The sequence below is a fragment of the Globicephala melas genome, chromosome 10 (assembly GCF_963455315.2).
Source record: "Globicephala melas chromosome 10, mGloMel1.2, whole genome shotgun sequence".
Classification (NCBI taxonomy): Eukaryota; Metazoa; Chordata; class Mammalia; order Artiodactyla; family Delphinidae; genus Globicephala; species Globicephala melas.
Window position 1 is genome coordinate 53,352,106 of NC_083323.1, and position 20,004 is coordinate 53,372,109.

At 33.7% G+C, this 20,004-nt stretch overlaps 1 protein-coding gene across 5 annotated transcripts in view; it reads right to left on the reverse strand.

Moving 5' to 3' along the window:
- USP15 (ubiquitin specific peptidase 15) overlaps positions 1–20,004 on the reverse strand; it is a 127,596-nt gene that overhangs the window by 75,305 nt on the left and 32,287 nt on the right. For all 5 annotated transcript variants that reach the window (XM_030866423.2, XM_030866422.2, XM_060305779.2 and 2 more), the window contains one exon: positions 5,864–5,990. In XM_030866423.2, coding sequence (XP_030722283.1) covers positions 5,864–5,990 — 127 coding nt within the window. The remainder of the gene's footprint in view (positions 1–5,863; positions 5,991–20,004) is intronic.

The following is a 20,004-nucleotide window of genomic DNA, read 5'->3' on the forward strand; positions in this document are numbered from 1 at the left end:
TGCCACAGATAAAAAATATTTTAAGTTATAACCAATTTAAGAATAATTTATATTAAGTTGAATACAATTTACAGTTTAAATAGCTATCTAAAATTAAATAGAATATAGGGACACAAAGAAAAGTGCCTTCTTTGAAGAGAGGTCTGAATTGGTCAAAATTTCTTATTTCCAAGGTAAAGCCATATATTTTCTTTATTTCTAAGCCAATTATCTGAACGGAAGAAGTCTTTCTTTTAAAAAACTGGAGCAGTTTAATCTGCTGTAAAATAAGATATAGGAGTGTCTACATGTTTGAGAATAATTAAGTTTCGGTACCATATTTAGATGAATCTTTTAAAGTACATAAACATTAGAAAGAGATATTAGAAAATATTACTGTATCTACCAAATTATGGTCAATAATTTACCTAACTTAGACTCAAGAAAATTACACTTAATATATTTTATGGCATATAAAGAAATATGAAATACTTCTAAATTTTAGAATACTTGATTAATTTTGGAAAAACCATTATTTGTAAAATACTAAACCTAAAAATACATGTTCTCTTAAAAAATATAAAAACCCTCATCTATCCTACATAATTAAACTTAGTCCAATAACACTGTTTATGTTCTACTTAGCAGCTAATGTTCTTTAATAGTCTTATAGTCAATGACAGTTTGATTAAGGCATTAAATAAGTAGTAAATACTATAGTGTATTTCAAAACCTAATGCAAACTAGCCAGAACATTTAAAAAATTACATTAAAGAAATATAAATATACTGTAAGTACTGCTTTCTATTTTGGCGGCATTAATTTTTTTTATTGAACTGTAAATGTATACAGAAAAATGCACAAATCATCAGTATATAATGATAAATTTCCATAGTGGATACACCCGTGTAAGCAGTACCCAGATCAAGAAACAGAAAATAACGTAGGAAGGACGACAGAGGAAGAAGCCAAGGAAGGGAGGTCATTTTAGTCTTTCTATAAAAATGAATACTTCTTTCCTGATTGAAGAAATAAATCTTGCTCATTGCAAAAATTCAGAAAATACAAGTACAAATAAAATGTCCACCTAGAAATAACCACTGTTAACATTTTGATACTTCTTCCAGGCATTTTTTCTATTAATACATACATATTTATATACATAATATAATATATACCAACACATATGGAAATGCCCCCTTTATTGAGTTTTGAAAAGGGTAATGCAAAGACCCTGAGATGGGAATGTATTTGGCATGTTTTAGAAGAGAACGGTGCACCAATGTGGCTAAAGTGGAATGAGCAAGGTGGAAATAAGACCATAAAGGTACACATGTAGGATCATACAGAATTGAGGCAGTTATGAAAGTATTCTATTTTATCTGATTAAGAAGAGAAGTCATTTAGGAGTTTTGAGCAGAGAAGTGGTATGATCCAATTGACACTTCAAATGTTCACTTTTGCTGCTAGTGAAAACAAACTGCAGGATGTCAAGGGTGAGAGACTAGGCTACTACAGAAATCCAAACCAAGGTGGTAATTGTGGAAGCAATGTTAAGTGGTCAGACTGGGAATAGATTCTGAAGGCACTGCTTAGAAGATACATTGCTAAATTATATGCAGGGTGAGAAACAGAAAAGAATCAGAATGATACCAAGGGTTTTGGCCTAAGCAATTAGAAGAGTGCAAGTGACGATTACTCAGATGAGGAAAAATGACAGAGTAGTAGCTTTTAGGGGGAAGGGAGAGAGTTTAGTTTCATATATGTTATCTTTAGATTCTCATCAGACACATGTGAAGATATGGAATGGTTGAAACTGGAATTAAGGGAGAGTCTGGGTAGGAGATATAAGACATCAATATACAGAAAAGTATTTAAAGCCAGGGGACTAGAGGAAGTCATCAAGGAAAAGAAAGAAGATCCAAGGACTGAGCATATCACACTGATGTTCTGAGGTCAGAAATATGAAGAGGATCTTACAAAGGACTCTGAGAAGATGCAGCCAGTGAGAACTTGTACCCTGGCAGCCATGTGAAGAGAAAATATTTCTAGATGGAAAAGTCAGTAAGTATGTTAATTTTTGCTGGCACATTAAGAAATGGAAGACTTCGACCACTGGATGTATCAATGTAGAATTAGAGACCATCACAGAAGCAGAACCAAGGAAGTGGTTGGTCTGATTTAGTGGGTTCAAGAGAGAACGGGAGCAGAGGAAGTGGTAGCCAGAAAGCAGTTTGCTTAAACTGAAATTTGGCAAGTGCAGTTGTAGATAATGACAGCCTAGGGTATATCTATGGGAACTGGTGGTTGAGGCTGGATGCAGATCAAGATCACTGGAGTTGAGAATGTCAAGGTATTGAGAACATGTGCATATTTTTCTGTATATTAATCTGACTCTATTAGGCAGTTAATGAAAAGCATAAAGAGATAAAAATATATTAACACAGATAACAGAAATAAAATTATTGTGACAAACATTTCTAGTAGGAACATTTAATAAGAAAGTTAAGCAGTTCTATTAATAAATTTTATAAACATAAAGCATTTTTCAAATTTTATAATAAAATTATTTTTCAGTGGTATCTTTAAAGAAAAAATAAGAACAAGTTTTATCTTCCTTATTGACACATGTTCAATACCCAAATATATCAATTTAGGGAGAAAAATATTAAAAAGGCAAAGTATTTTGGCTCTGAACATGGTAAATTATTTAGATCCTACCTATGGCTACTATCATTTTTATTATAAATCAATGTAGGCATTACTAGCTGAAAATGGAACATTTTATTATTTGGTAAAAACAGAAAACAGGTGCTTATATTTCTTAATTCCATTTACAAAATTTGTATACTGTATTTCATGTACATAGCTATTTTGATCCTTTTTAATCAAGATTGAAAAAACACACAGGGAAAAATATACATCTCGTATTTCCTTTCTTATCAAATTCTTTGTTTCAAAACTCACTTCCTAAAGAAACACAAAATCAACCCAATTAACATTTGCACAGATTGTATAAGGCAGCAAATTAAGAAGTGAGACTCTGGTATAAGAGTCTGGGTTAAGGAGTTAAAATACTGGCTCTATCATTTGGTACCAGGGTGAACCTATGTAGGTTACTTAACCCTTCTTAGCCTAGGCTTTATCACCTTGAAGATGAGGGTACAGTAATGTTGAGGTTTAAATAAGAAATTTCCTGTAAAGTGCCTAAAGCATAGTAAGTATTCAATAACTGCTAACTATTATAACAATAACAATGAAGTTTCTAAAATTCCTGGCTTGATTAATTTTTGCAAAACTTTTTGCTTAAAAAGCAAACTTGCTCTAACATACATTTTCAAACTTTTAAAACTACAGTAAGGAATTGTGTCCCACTATACACATATATGTTGATATTTTCTATTCTGATATTTTCCATTCCATTCTCTTTACTCCACAAACTGCTTAATGACCACGAAAGTACAGACAACACAGTTTGAAAAAACTGTTCTAGTAAGAAATGTTAGCTATATGAAAAAATTTATTCATATACAATTTTAAGGCATATAGCCAATGTATGTAGCATTTTAAAGTATTAGTAAATTTAAGCTATGCTAATTAACATCTATATAAATCATAAACTTTTTGAAGCAGAGATTCTTTACAAATCATCTCCTTGATAATTCTTACCTAGTACTTAACGTAAAAACTCCAAAATGCTTGTTTTGAGTTCAGAAATTAAACCTTAGATCTTCATATAACGAGTTTTAAAATATTTTTCAGTGAACTAATGTTCTAAAATAAGTTTCTTATTGTCTCATATAACTTTTATATATATATATATATAAAATTTTCCTATAGAAATGAGGTAAGAAACAAAGAAACTTTAATACCAAAAGTTTAATACCAAACTTTAACCAGAAAATACCAAACTTTAAAATAACTAGAAAACATTACCTACATCAAGCATTTAAGAGGTAGCTTATTTATATTCCAATTGGCTGAACATTTCAGAAGTTAGTCTCTGAATTAATTTTAATAGGTCATCTTTGTTGGACAGACTTACAGATTCTTAAAGATTCTTATTGTGTACATTTTAATATCATGATTAATGTAATTTTATACATTTAAAACTTTCAGTTCTTAGGATATAGAAATGTTTTACTTTCCTGAATATGTTCCAAAAATCTAGAACTGAAAACGTTAAGTACTTTATCCATAATAATACTTTATCCATAATAATGTAATGAAATGACATTTATATGGAGTTCCTAACATTTTAAGCATTCATTTTAGAAAGATGACTGTGTGAGTTTATTGAAATTGCATCTCAACTTACAAATGCTCTAGGTAAATAAAGAGAGGGAAAATAAAAAATCCATACATAATGTCTGGCAAAAACATTAGGATTAACCAAGCATTAGAAATTGAAGAATGGTACTATTTCATGAAAATTATGAGTTAAAAGCATTTTCCTGCAGTGAAATGGCTATGTGGTGAAAGTCAAATGTACTTAAGAAATTCAGAAATATTTTTATTTACTTTTAATAAAGTGTACTTAATGACTGGTTCCAACAAGAAAAGCTATATGGTGCTATAATTCATAAATTTTCTAATTTTTCTTTCTAAGTTCTACATTAAGTGTTATGTCCTTCTCCAGTGTCCATTTGCACTTTCCAACAAGATCAATGTTATTGCCATTACTCTTCTGTTCCAAAAACTTTATTTGAAAATAACAACCTTTTATAATTTTTATTTTGAGTTGTGTCTTATCAAAAAGTACTGCAATTCTGTTATTAAATACATAATCATTTATTTAAAAAACATTTTATTCAATATATTCTTTTTTTAAATTGAAGTACAATTGACATACAACATTGTATTAGTTTTAGGTGTATGACAGAATGGTTCAACATTTGTATACATCACTAAGTGATCACCACAATAAGTGACCATCTGTCACCATACAAAGTTAGAAAAACTTTTTCCTTGTGATGAGAACTTTTAAGATTTACTTTCTTAGCAACTTTCAAATTTGCAATTCAATATTATTGACCATAGTCACCATGCTGTACATTATATCCTCATGACTTACTGGAAGTTTATACCTCTTAATCCCCTTCACCCTATTTCACCCAACCTCCAAGCCCCTCCCATCTGGCAGCCGCCAATCTGTTCTCTGAATCTATGAGTTTTATTTTGTTATTCAATACATTCTTGATCTTAAATTAACATGTGGCTTTTAAACAGAATTATAAATTTACATGTATTTAAATATACATTTATATGTGTAGATAGATAAATATATAAAGATATATAAATACATAGAAGGAGTTAGGCACACTTATATTTGATATATAATTCTGTAACCTACTCATTATTAAAAAAAAAATCAGTGAGTCATATTAATGCTAAGCCCGCTGCTGTAAGTAGCTACTTAATTTTGTATTTATAGAGTCCAAAGAATAAACTGTGAGAAAAAAAGAAAATAAATGGTCATTTTTCATGCTAAGAATGGTAAATTATCATTATTATTATTGATATATATATTACATTACCCGACAAAGTTTTACCTAAGCAAGTTTTTATTTAAAGTTCTACTTCAATTTATAGTCATGTTACAAACATGATATGTATTTTCAAATGCTAAATTAAAACAATTATTTGATTTTTTTTTTAAAAGTAAAATGGCACAAATATTAAACTCATTTAATAATGTAAAGTAGACCTAGAAATGATAAATAATTCAACTCTAAGCTAAGACATATTGAATGATGCTTGGAAACCTGTAATGTCTAAGGATAAACACTTAAAATGGTTATCATCTTCGTAGCATATAACTAATAGAATTTTAAATAAATTTCTAATAGCAATGGTTTAACAAAGAAACAGGATCTTGCATTACCTATTGTGTCAGCTTTGCTAAATCTTCGAGTTACAACATTGTTCATGTTTCCATTTTCACAGAGCTTCAATTCTGTGAGATATACTTCTACTTTGCAGTGCTTTACAAACATACCCTGTTCAACCACCTAAAAAACAAAACAAATTGGTTCAGCTATAGCTTGATATATTTCACTGTTTTGAATAACAATACATTTCTCTAAAGCGGCTTTAGAAAAAACCTACAGATCTCCAGTGAGAAACTAGTAACTATTAAAACCCATCAGTAAAAAATAATAGATATTGGATAGCTGAAAAAGAAAGGAACATTTTTGGAAATTTTAATATTTAACAGAATGTGAATAATCATGACACAAACATTAAAGGACAGTTTAGAAAGGCATTCTACTACTCTATGAAGATACTTTGGTATACTATAAATAATGAATACATTTAGTATTTATGATGAGAAAGTGAATGCAAAGTGTAAATACAGCTCTGATTAAAGATACAGACATACTTTCAGCTTTTAGTACTTGATCTCAAGCAGAAAACCTTTAAAAATTGTAAGTTTTATACAATTTCAGTTAGCAACAGCTATAATATCATTCTATACGTTAAAATAAATCTTTTAAAATAATAACTACAAATTACTGTTGCCAAAATATCCAGCTATGCCCTGTAACTGATACGTTAGTTTTCCATCCTAAGATGACTTTGTTTGACCTTTAAATACATACTCAGTAATTCTGCACAACAAATGAAAAAAAAAAAAAGCTGCTAAACATGCAAGCAATAAGGCAGAAAAAGAGAAAATATGTATACATTAGGTTCACCTTATTAATAAGTATATTTCCTTTTGATCTTCTAAAGGTTAACTGTAGGATTTCAGCCATGAACACTGTTTCTGAAAATAGTAATCGGCCTGATATGTGATACATTAGACAAATATGGCAAAAGGGAGGCTCCAAATGACTGTTGTACTCACACGCTTTGCATCAATTCAATAAGGGACTCATAAATTTGTCTTTCACTTGCAGGGAATTGTTTTAGCTCAAAAAGTTCAAATGTAGTTTGTCTAGTATTTAAAATATCCAATCCAATGCTAATTTTTATGATACTTTGTCACATATATTCTCCTAATTATACTTGTTACATTCACATTTCTAAAACAACCAACAGCATGCACTTCCCATGTTAACTTAACCCATTTTACAAACTAATATACAACTGTTTAACCCTGAACTAATTAAATTTGTTTTATACTTTATTTGAAGGATTTTGCTTTATGCTTATTTGAAGTTACAAAGGAAGCAAAGGATATTACATCATTTCTAAGATTACTTGAAGCTGTAAAGCTAGGAATCAAATATTCTTATTAATCAGAAATTTCTGCTCTGGGAGTCAATATGTGAGTAAGAATCCTAAAATAATATATCAAGTTAGTTACTAATCATCGGTAGGTTGCCAAAACTGAGGTACCTACAGGTCTCATTTTATTGGCTGGGGGGGGGGCGGGTGGGGGGGGGAATGACTAACAATACAGCAGGTAATGGGATAAAGAAACAGGATAAAATAACAAAAAATAAGAAAATCCCTCATTATGATTTATATTGAGGTATATATTTTCTAAGTAAGCATAGTTTTTTAAAAAATGAGAATCTTCATAAAACTAATAGATATTTTCCTGGAAAGAATCTGGTGATTTAACTGTCAGAAACTCACTGTCAACAATGAAAACAAAACATCAGTTCACTATTTCACTATTGTATGTAAGACAGATAACTAACAAGGACCTAAAACAAGGGCACTCTACTCAATATTCTGTGATAACCTATACGATAAAAGAATCTAAAAAAGAATGGATATATGTATAGGTGTAACTGAATCACTTTAATGTACACCCGAAACTAACACAACACTGTAAATCAACTATACTCCAATAAAATTTTAAAAAAATCAAGATTATTTCAAAACCCATTCTTTATTGGGATTCAGAATATTTCTCATTTTTCCTCTTTTCTCCAACAGTATCTTACATTGCTAAAACCCTCATTAACATTACTCAGAATACTACTACTGTATTTATAAGATATTTTACTGTTTCCAAAAGTAGTGTATTAAAAAGCAGTTCTTTTAAGGAAGATATGAGTTTGTTCTCAAACAACTTTTATTTGAAAGAACCAGACTGTATGAATGATTAAAGCTTGAATACAACAGCATCACAGCAGAGAAAAATAATTAGCATATTTATGTATGTGTCATAATCATATGTATATTACTTGTTCATATATAGCAACTCCTTTATATTTGTTTATATAAAGTATCCTACCTTCATTAAAAATGTTTGTGTTGAAAATAATCATTTAAAATGATGGCTATTAAGACTGTAACAGGAAGAAATAGGCTTAGAAAAAACAGGATACAAAGTTTTACCTAGTTATTATAACTATTAAGATATACATTTGAAATAAGACAGGAAGCTGAATATTCAGAAATAACAGTTATGTTTCAGAATTAGAGGTGACAGCTAAAGTGTTTTTTTCCTAAGTGAATATAATGTTGTTGAAATCTGTGCTTGGATTCTATTAATTCATGGCCACAATGAAGGTCAAGTTTTTTTACTAAGTTAGTTAGGGAAATACGTTTATGCTAAATTAAAATAAATATAATTTCCATTTGTTCATTTTGCTGTGAATATTAGACAGCATTTTGACTAAAGCTATGAAATATACCTGATAAAGCTAACGTAGTCTACTCTTTTTATTGGCATATGACTGCTCCCCCCTTGGAAACAGAAAGTAATTTCTAAAGAAATCTAGTACTTTAAAACAATTTGATAACACTGGGCCTAAAAGACACATTTACTATTTCTGAGGAGTTAGCTACATTCACTTTGGCAGCACTTACTGAGCATCTATGCTTAGCGCTAGAAATACACAGGTGAATTAGACCCAGTCCCTGGAATCGGGGTGAGAACACCCAGTGGTAAAGACAGAGAGACTAGTAGAGAAAATATAACACAACTATGAAATCACAGGTGTTAACGTATAACAAACAAATCCTACTTGTGATGTTTTATACAAATATTTCAAGATATATTTCTTCAGAAACAAGGACTCAAACATAACCATAAAAACATTATCACACCTAAAATATTAAAACTAATCCCTTAATATCGAATATTCATTACATTAAAATTAAATTAATTAAAATCATTTTTAATATAGATCCAAATAAAACCCATACACTGCAAATGACTGATAAGTCTCAAGTGTCTTTTAACTGAAAAGTTCACCATCAATCTTTTTATTCTTGCAATTTTTAGTAAGACTAGTTCATAGGGATTGTGAGATATATTCTAAACAAGATGCAAATAATGTCTAGTTGCCCCTCTTTTTATGATGTTGGTAGACATTAATTAACCAGCACCTAGATCAGGAGTGGGCTAACTATGATCCACAGGCTAAATCTCGCTCATCATCTATTTTTGTAAATAACATTTTACTGGAACACAGTTATTCCCATTCATTTATGTGTCACCTATGGCTGTTTTTGCACCCAAAACAGCAGAGATGAGTAGTTCCACAGTGACCATTTTGGCCCACAAAGCTGAAAATATTTGCTATCTGGCTTTTTACAGAAAAAGTTTGGTGACCCCCTAACCATCAACTCATTAGGTCTTAATTTTGCTCAGTAATGTTTCATAATTTTCATTGTAGAGAAGTAATTATGTAAGGTTTATTTCTATGTACTTTGATCTGTTGTAAACATTATTTTAAAATTCAACTTTATTTGTTGCTGATAAATAACTGGTTTTTCTATATTTACCTTATATCTAACCACCTTGTGAAACTTAATTATTGATTTTAATGGTTTGTTAGTACAACTTTTGGAATTTTCAACATATAAAATCATGTCTTCTAGAACATTACAATTTCTTTATTTTCAATCCTTATTCTTTGAGTTATTTTCCCTGCATTACCACACTGGCTAAGACCTCTAATATAGTTATCCTTGTCTTGTCCCTGATTGGAGAGGAAGAGCTTTGAGTATTTTACCAATAAGTATGTCTGAAATAGGTTTCTATTTCTAGCTTTTCTTAAAAAAGTCATACATAGATATTGAGTTTTATCAAATGCTTTTTCTGCATCTACTGAGATGGTTTTTCTACTTTACTCAGATAATACAAAAATTATAATAAGTGATTTTCAAAGTAAAACCAAAATTGCATTTGAAAAAATCCAGCCTGGCCATTTTTTAACTCCTTTTTTGCATACTGCTGGGTTTGGCTTGCTAATATTGTATAAATTATTTGGTATTGTGTTACTAAATATTTGGTTGAATATTTACTGGTGATGCCTTCTGGAGCTACAGTTTTCTTTGTGAAAAGATTTTTATTTAATGATTTAATTTCTTTATTCAGACAGGGCAATTGAGATTTTCTATTTATTTCAACACTTGTATTTTTCTAGAAATCTGTCCACTTCACCTAAATTTTTAAATTACATAAAATTATTCAAAATTAATCTTTTAAAAAAGTCTTTAGACTCTGCTATGATGTCCCCTTTTTCATTCCTAATATAGGTGATTTGGGCCTACTTTCCTTTTATTCCTGATCAATCTTGCCAGGACTCATCTTTATTTTACTGATCTAATTCGAACATTCTTTATGATGAGCCAACTTTGTTCATTTAATGTAAAAAATTTTTTTCTATTTTATTAATGTCTACTTCATATTATTCTTTCTTTTTGTGTGTGTGTGTGGTATGCGGGCCTCTCACTGTTGTGGCCTCTCCTGTTGCAGAGCACAGGCTCCGGACGTGCAGGCTCAGCGGTCATGGCTCACGGGCCCAGCCGCTCCACGGCATGCGGGATCCTCCCGGACCAGGGCATGAACCTGTGTCCCCTGCATCGGCAGGCCGACTCTCAACCACTGCGCCACCAGGGAAGCCCTATTATTTCTTGATTAGGCTTAATTTCCTTTTCTTCTCTTCTTGAGAACAGTCTTTCTTCTTTTTCCAGTATTTACATTTAAGCTATAAAGTTCCTTCTAAGAATGACTTTAGTCATTCTTTTATGATGCATCATTATTACTCAGTTCAAAATATGTCTAACTTTACTTTTTATATCTTCTTTGACCTAAGGATTACTTAGAAGTATATTGTTCCATTTCTAGGTAGCTGAGAGACCATCTAGTTGTCTTTCTGTTACAGACTTGTAAATTCCCCTGAGGACAGAAAATACACTGAATAATTTCTATCATTAGAAATATATTGGAATTTGCTTGATGGCCCAGCATGTGGTTAATTTTGGTAAAACTTCCAGTTACAAAATTTTTGTATTCTGCATTGACTAAGTGCAACGCATGTCAATTAGGTCATGGTGGTTAATCATGTTGTTCAAATCTGCTTCCAAGTTCATTCGTGTGTTGTTGGCAGGCCTCCGTTCCTCTCCAGCTGTTGGCAGAGACTTTTAGTTCCTCATCATGTGAGTCTTTCCATAGGCTGCCTGCATGGCATATGGCTTCACTCAGAGTGACTGATCCAAGAGAGAGCCAGAGAGCACTCCAGTATCTTTCACAAACTCAGAAACAACATACTATCACTTCTGCCATATTTTACTGGTCACAGAGACCGACTCTGGTATGATGTAGATTACATAAGAGTGTGAATAACAGGAGGTGGTGATAACTTGGGAGCATCTGTGAGGTTGTCTACCACAGTAAAACCTCTGGTACCCAATAAGTCACAGACCCTCCCACCAACATGCAAAATACACTCCACCCCCCACAAAGGCCCCCACTAGTCTCATCCTATTACAGCATCAATTTAAAGTTCAGAAACTTGTCATTTATATCTGACTAAGGTACAGATGAGGATCCTTGGGCATAGTTCCTTAAGCATCTCGGGTATAGTTCCTCTTGATCTACAGGCCTGTGAAATAAAAGATAAATACTGAAAGTTCCTTGGTTAGGGCTCACTTTTGCCTTGACATGAAAATGACTCTTCATAACATTTGCTTCTGTTTTCTGAGTCATCCTTTTTTTCATGTAAGTTAGCACATGTTTGCAGTTGAGTAAATTCTTAGTCTGATTCCTGCTTGTAGCAGTCTGCAAGGGCAAAGGCCTCTTTAATTTTATACTGTCTCTGCAGTCCAAGATGGCAGTGGGTCTTGAAAACACTGTGCGTCTCCAGTGGATCCCACTGGAGTTCAACCTAGTAGGCAAAAGTCACAACCACAAATGTCCTCTAGCTAAGTCCTTTCTACCTTGGGTTTATACTGAGAAGGCTCAGGGACATTGCCCTAAAGCTTCTTAGAAGCCCTACTGTTCCTAGAAGCCACATATTGAGAGATGGTATAAAGTACACCCTGAAATCCTTTAAAGGGCCCTTTTTTTCTGAAGAGTATTGTGAGGCACCACCTTCAACTTTTCTGAGGTCTTAACAAAGAAATTTTACAGTCACAACCTTGGCTTCAACTTTAGAACTGCTTTCTTGAGAGTGCCTCGAGTTTGATCTTTGCTTGGAAATATTTCTTAGTTTTAGTGTTGTTTGTCATCTGGAGAGGCTAATTTTCAAGACTAGCAAGTCTTGGCTCTTTTTTATTTAACAGTCCTTTCTTTAGCTTCTCTTTTCTCGTATCTGACTAAAGGCAGCACAAGAAGAAACCCAGCAGTACTTTCAACATTTTGGCAGATTGTTTAGTTCATAAATATATTTTTTATCTTTCAGTTTACTGCAGATTGACACGTTGTTAAACTTTCTACCACCTTATAACAAAAATCACTGGGTTCCAATAAGATTTTCCTCACTTTCTTTTAAGATCTCACTGGCAGCCTCCTCAAAGTCTAAAATTCTACTACCAATTTATTCAAGGCACGTTAGGCTTTCATTAATACTCTTAAAATTCTTACAGCTTCTATCCACTGCCCAGCTCCAAAGTCACCACCACATCTCAAGTTTTTGTTACGGTTGCATGCAACTTCCAGGAACCAAAATCAGTATTAGCTACCTACTACTGCATAATAAATTACCCCAAGTTGATCAGCTTAACAAAGCAAACATTATCTCACATAGTTTCTGAGGGTCAAGAATCTGGAGCAGCTTAGCTGGACTGTTCCGGCGTGGGGTCTCTCACGAGGTTGTTGTCAAGCTGTGGACTGGGACTTCAATTATCTGGAAGCTCAAATGAGACTGTAGGATTCACTTCCAAGCTCTCTCACATCGTTGTTAGCAGGCCTCCATTCCTCTCTATTGGCCAGAGAGCTCAATTCCTTAACATGTGAGCCCCTCCATAGTCTGCCTGAATGTGCAGCTGAATTTCCCAGACTGAGAAATGAGAGAGAGCAAGAGGGCGTGTGCACCCAAGATGTAAGCCAAGGTGTCTTTTATAATCTAATCTTTTCTTTTTTAATAAGGTACAACTGACATATAACATTACGTTAGTTTCAGGTGTATAACACAACTATTCAATATTTGTATATATGGTGAAATGATCACCACAGTAAGTCTAGTTAACATCCATCACCCTACATAGTTACACTTTTTTTTCCTGTGATGACAACTTTTAAGATCTTCTAGAACTCTTAGCAATTTTCAAATATACAATATTTTAACTATAGTCACCATGCTGTACAATACATCCCCATAACTTATTTACTTTATAACTGTAAGTTTATCCTTTTGACCTAAAACTTAATCTTGAAAGTGATATACTTTACCATTACTTCTGCTATATGTCACTGGGCACAAAGACCAGTACAATACCAAGATGCTGGTACAAAGTGGATGGGGACTATCCAAGGCTGTGGACATGAGGAGGTGGAGATAATGGGAGTTGTCTTGGGGGCAACTATCTTAACGTATATTCTAATATTCTTATACACTTTAATTTTATACATATTTTCACCGTCATAAGGAATTATTACTATTTTAAACAGCACGCCTTAACATCTATTCACAGTATGTGCTTTTGTCAGTCAACATATTTTTCCTGTGTCTCCAAGATTCCATACGGAGTAATTTTTCATTCTGAAGACTGTTTCGTATTTCCTTTAGTGCAAGTCTGCTGGTAACAAATCCTATCAATTTGTTTATCTGAAAACAGCTTTTGTCACCATTATTCTGAAGGATCTTTTCCTTGGTCATAGAATTCAAGGTTAGCAGTTATTTTCTTTCAGCATCTTGAAGATACACTATTATTTTCTTGGCATTCATTTCTCTTGAGAAATCACTTCTTTGTCTTACCCTTACTTTGAAGGTAATATATCTTTTCTTCTGGCTACTATCAGGAATATCTTTGTTTCTCAACAGTTTTACTGTGTATAGTTTTGTTTGCATTTTTTTCAGCTTGGGATTCACAGCATTTCTTTAATGTGTAGCATGATACCTTTCACCATTTTTGGAAAATTCTCAGCTATTACTTCCAGTATTACCTCTACCCCATTTTGTCTTTCCTTTTCTTTTGAGGAGTCCACTTGTATGCTAATCTTATTCACTGTATTCCATGTGCCCGTCTGCTTTTTTCTTTATTTTCCATTCTTCAGTGTCTTTAAGCTTTGGTCAATATATTTTCTATTGATGTTGTCATTTAGTTTACACATTCTCTCCTTATTTTTAGCCTAGTATTTCACTCAAATAATATGTCCTTAATATTTTCATATTATTATTCAGTTTTAAAATTATATTTGATTCTTCTTTTCAACTATCTTTTATTTTTTTGAACATAACAAGCACAGGGTTTTAAGGTTTCTGTCTGATAATTCCATTAACTGGATTCCTCACGTGTCTGTTTCTATTACCTATAGTTTCTCTTGGATTTTGGTCCCATTGTACTTCCTCCTCATTTACCTGTTTTGTTTCTGTTTTAAATTGAATGCCTGACATTTTAGGTGAGACAGTTTAGTGATGATTTTAGGTCCAGGGAGATGGTTAACTTTGTTTCTACATGACAGTAGGAGCACTACCAATTCCAGATTCCTCAATGCAATCAGAGATTAGTAAAATTCAAAGCTGGGGCTTCCCTGGTGGCGCAGTGGTTGACAGTTCGCCTGCCGATGCAGGGGACACGGGTTCATGCCCCGGTCCAGGGAGATCCAACATGCCGAGGAGCGGCTGCGCCCGTGAGCCATGGCCGCTGAGCCTGCGTGTCCGGAGCCTGTGCTCCGCAACGGGTGAGACTGCAACAGAGGAAAGCCCATGTACTGCAAAAAAACAAAAAAAAAACAAAGCTGGGCTTCAGACTCTAAAAACCAGTCTATTCTTTTAAGTAAGTTCCACTGGCATAAGAGTCTGTTCTTTGAGTTCACAGGCATCAGAAATATATCAAACATGGAAATTCCCAGACTTACTGATTTAATTTTGGAGGAAGACACTTTTTAATAAGTACTCTAGGTAATTTTATACACACTAAAGTTTTTTTCCTTTTTACATCTTTATTGGCGTATAATTGCTTTACAATGGTGTGTTAGTTTCTACTTTATAACAAAGTGAATCAGTTATACATATACATATGTTACTATATCTCTTACCTCTTGCGTCTCTCTCGTTCCCACCCTCCCAATCCCACCCCTCTAGGTGGTCACAAAGCACCGAGCTGATCTCCCTGTGCTATGTGGCTGCTTCCCACTAGCTATCTATTTTATGTTTGGTAGTGTATATATGTCCATGCCACTCTCTCACTTTGTCACAGCTTACCCTTCCCCCTCCCCATATCCTCAAGTCCATTCTCTAGTAGGTCTGTGTCTTTATTCCTGTCTTGCCCCTAGGTTCTTCTTGACATTTTTTTTTTTAGATTCCATATATATGTGTTAGCATATGGTGTTTGTCTCTCTCTTTCTGACTTACTTCTCTCTGTATGACAGACTCTAGGTCCATCCACCTCATTACAAATAGCTCAATTTCGTTTCTTTTTATGGCTGAGTGATATTCCATTGTATATATGTGCCACATCTTCTTTATCCATTCATCCAATGATGGACACTCAGGTGGCTTCCATCTCCTGGCTATTGTAAATAGAGCTGCAATGAACATTTTGGTACATGAATCTTTCTGAATTATGGTTTTCTCAGGGTATATGCCCAGTAGTGGGATTGCTGGGTCATGTGGTAGTTCTATTTGTAGTTTTTTAAGGAACCTCCATACTGTTCTCCATAGTGGCTGTACCAATTCACATTCCCACCAGCAATGCAAGAGTGTTCCCTTTTCTCCACACCCTGTCCAGCATTTATTGCTTCTAGATTTTTTGATGATGGCCATTCTGACTGGTGTGAGATGATATCTCACTGTAGTTTTGATTTGCATTTCTCTAATGATTAATGATGTTGAGCATTCTTTCATGTGTTTGTTGGCAGTCTGTATATCTACTTTGGAGAAATGTCTATTGAGGTCTTCTGCCCATTTTTGGATTGGGTTGTTTTTTTGTTATTGAGCTGGATGAGCTGCTTGTAAATTTTGGAGATTAATCCTTGGTCACCTGCTGCATTTGCAAATATTTTCTCCCATTCTGAGGGTTGCCTTTTGGTCTTGTTTATGGTTTCCTTTGCTGTGCAAAAGCTTTGAAGTTTCATTAGGTCCCATTTATTGTTTGTTTGTCCCATTGTTTGTCCCATTATTATTTGTTTTTATTTCCATTTCTCTAGGAGGTGGGTCAGAAAGGATCTTGCTGTGATATATGTCATTGAGTGTTCTGCCTATGCTTTCCTCTAAGAGTTTGATAGTTTCTGACCTTACATTTAGGTCTTTAATCCATTTTGAGCTAATTTTTGTGTATGGTGTAGGGAGTGATCTAATCTCATACTTTTACATGTAGGTGTCCAGTTTTCCCAGCACCACTTATTGAAGACGCTGTCCTTTCTCCACTGTACATTCCTGCCTCCTTTATCGAAGATAAGGTGACCATGTGTGTGTGGGTTTATCTCTGGGCTTTCTATCCTGTTCCATTGATCTATCTTTCTGTTTTTGTGCCAGTACCATACTGTCTTGATTACTGTAGCTTTGTAGTATAGTCTGAAGTCAGGGAGCCTGATTCCTCCAGCTCCGTTTTTCGTTCTCAAGATTGCTTTGGCTATTAGGAGTCTTTTGTGTTTCCATACAAATTGTGAAATTTTTTGTTCTAGATCTGTGAAAAATGCCAGTGGTAGTTTGATAGGGATTGCATTGAATCTGTAGATTGCTTTGGGTAGTAGAGTCATTTTCACAATGTTGATTCTTCCAATCCAAGAACATGGTATATCTCTCCATCTACTTGTATCACCTTTAATTTCTTTCAGCAGTGTCTTATACTTTTCTGCATACAGGTCTTTTGTCTCCTTAGGTAGGTTTATTCCTAGATATTTTATTCTTTTTGTTGCAATGGTAAATGGGAGTGCTTTCTTGATTTCACGTTCAGATTTTTCATCATTAGTGTATAGGAATGCCAGAGATTTCTGTGCATTTATTTTGTATCCTGCTACTTTACCAAATTCATTGATTAGTTCTAGTAGTTTTCTAGTAGCATCTTTAGGATTCTCTACGTATAGTATCATGTCATCTGTAAACAGTGACAACTTTACTTCTTCTTTTCCGATTTGGATTCCTTTTATTTCCTTTTCTTCTCTGATTGCTGTGGCCAAAACTTCCAAAACTATGTTGAATAAGAGTGGTGAGAGTGGGCAACTTTGTCTTCTTCCTGATCTTAGTGGAAATGCTTTCAGTTTTTCACCATTGAGGATGATGTTGGCTGTGGGTTTGTCATATATGGCCTTTATTATGTTGAGGAAAGTTCCCTCTATGCCTACTTTCTGCAGGTTTTTATCACAAATGGGTGTTGAATTTTGTCAAAAGCTTTCTCTGCATCTACTGAGATGACCATATGGTTTTTCTCCTTCAATTTGTTAATATGGTGTATCACATTGATTGATTTGCATATGTTGAAGAAACCTTGCATTCCTGGAATAAACCCCACTTGATCATGGTGTATGATCCTTTTAATGTGCTGTTGGATTCTGTTTGCTAGTATTTTGTTGAGGATTTTTGCATCTATGTTCATCAGTGATATTGGCCTGTAGTTTTCTTTCTTTGTGACATCCTTGTCTGGTTTTGGTATCAGGGTGATGGTGGCCTCGTAGAATGAGTTTGGGCGTGTTTCTTCCTCTGCTATATTTTGGAAGAGCTTGAGAAGGATAGGTGTTAGCTCTTCTGTGAATGTTTGATAGAATTCGCCTTGAAGCCATATGGTCCTGGGCTTTTGTTTGTTGGAAGATTTTTAACCACAGTTTCAATTTCAGTGCTTGCGATTGGTCTTTTCATATTATCTATTTCTTCCTGATTTTGTCTTGGCAGGTTGTACATTTCTAAGAATTTGTCCATTTATTCCAGGTTGCCCATTTTATTGGCATAGAGTTGCTTGTAGTAATCTCTCATGGTCTTTCTTATTTCTGCAGTGTCAGTTGTTACTTCTGTTTTACTTCTTATTCTATTGATCTGAGTCTTCTCCCTTTTTTTCTTGATGAGTCTGGCTAATGGTTTATCAATTTTGTTTATCTTCTCATAAGAACCAGCTTTTAGTTTTATTGATCTTTGCTATCATTTCTTTCATTTCTGATCTTTATCATTTCTTTCCTTCTGCTAACTTTGGGGTTTTTTGTTCTTCTTTCTGTAATTGGTTTAGGTGCAAGATTAGGTTGTTTATTCGAGATGTTTCCTGTTTATTAAGGTAGGATTGTATTGCTATAAACTTCCCTCTTAGAACTGCCTTTGCTGCATCCCATAGGTTTTGGGTCATCATGTCTGCATTGTCATTTGTTTCTAGGTATTTTTTAATTTCCTCTTTGATTTCTTTAGTGATTACTTCGTTTTTAAGTGGTGTATTGTTTACCTTCCACGTGTTTGTATTTTTTACAAATCTTTTCCTGTAATTGATCTCTAGTCTCATAGCATTGTGGTCGGAAAAGATACTTGATACAATTTCAATTTTCTTAAATTTACCAAGGCTTGATTTGTGACCCAGGATATGATCTATCCTGGAGAATGTTCCATGAGCACTTGAGAAAATGTGTATTCTGTTGTTTTTGATGTAATGTCCTATAAATATCAATTAAGTCCATCTTGTTTAATGTATCATTTAAAGCTTGTATTTCCTTATTTATTTTCATTTTGGATGATCTGTGCATTGGCGAAAGTGCGGTGTTAAAGTCCCCTACTGTGAATGTGTTACTGTTGATTTCCCCTTTTATGGCTGTTAGTATTTGCCTCATGGTTTGAGGTGCTCCTATGTTGGGTGCATAAATATTTACAATTGTTATATCTTCTTCTTGGATTGATCCCTGGATCATTATGTAGTGTCCTTCTTTGTCTCTTCTAATAGTCTTTGTTTTAAAGTCTATTTTGTCTGATATGAGAATTGCTACTCCAGCTTTCTTTTGGTTTCCATTTCCATGGAATATCTTTTTCCATCCCCTCACTTTCAGTCTGTATGTGTCTCTAGGTCTGAAGTGGGTCTCTTGTAGACAGCATATGTATGGGTCTTGTTTTTGTATCCATTCAGCCACTCTGTGTCTTTTGGTGGGAGCATTTAATCCATTTACATTTAAGGTAATTGTCGATATGTATGTTCCTATTCCCATTTTTCTTAACTGTTTTTGGTTTGTTATTGTAGGTCTTTTCCTTCTCTTGTGTTTCTTGCCTAGAGAAGTTCCTTTAGCATTTGTTTTAAAGCTGGGTTGGTGGTGCAGAACTCTCTCAGCTTTTGCTTGTCTGTAGTTTTTAATTTCTCCATCAAATCTGAATGACATTCTTGCTGGGTAGAGTAATCTTGGTTGTATGTTTTTCTCCTTCATCACTTTAAATATGGCCTGCCAGTCCCTTCTGGCTTGGAGTTTCTGCTGAAAGATCAGCTGTTAACCTTATGGGGATTCCCTTGTGTGTTATTTGTTGTTTTTCGCTTGCTGTTTTTAATATGTTTTCTTTGTATTTAATTTTTGACAGTTTGATTAATATGTGTCTTGGTGTGTTTCTCCTTGGGTTTATCCTGTATAGGACTCTCTGTGCTTCCTGGACTTGATTAACTATTTCCTTTCCCATATTAGGGAAGTTTTCAACTATAATCTCTTCAAATATTTTCTCAGTCCCTTTCTTTTTCTCTTCTTCTGGAACCCCTATAATTCGATTGTTGGTGCATTTG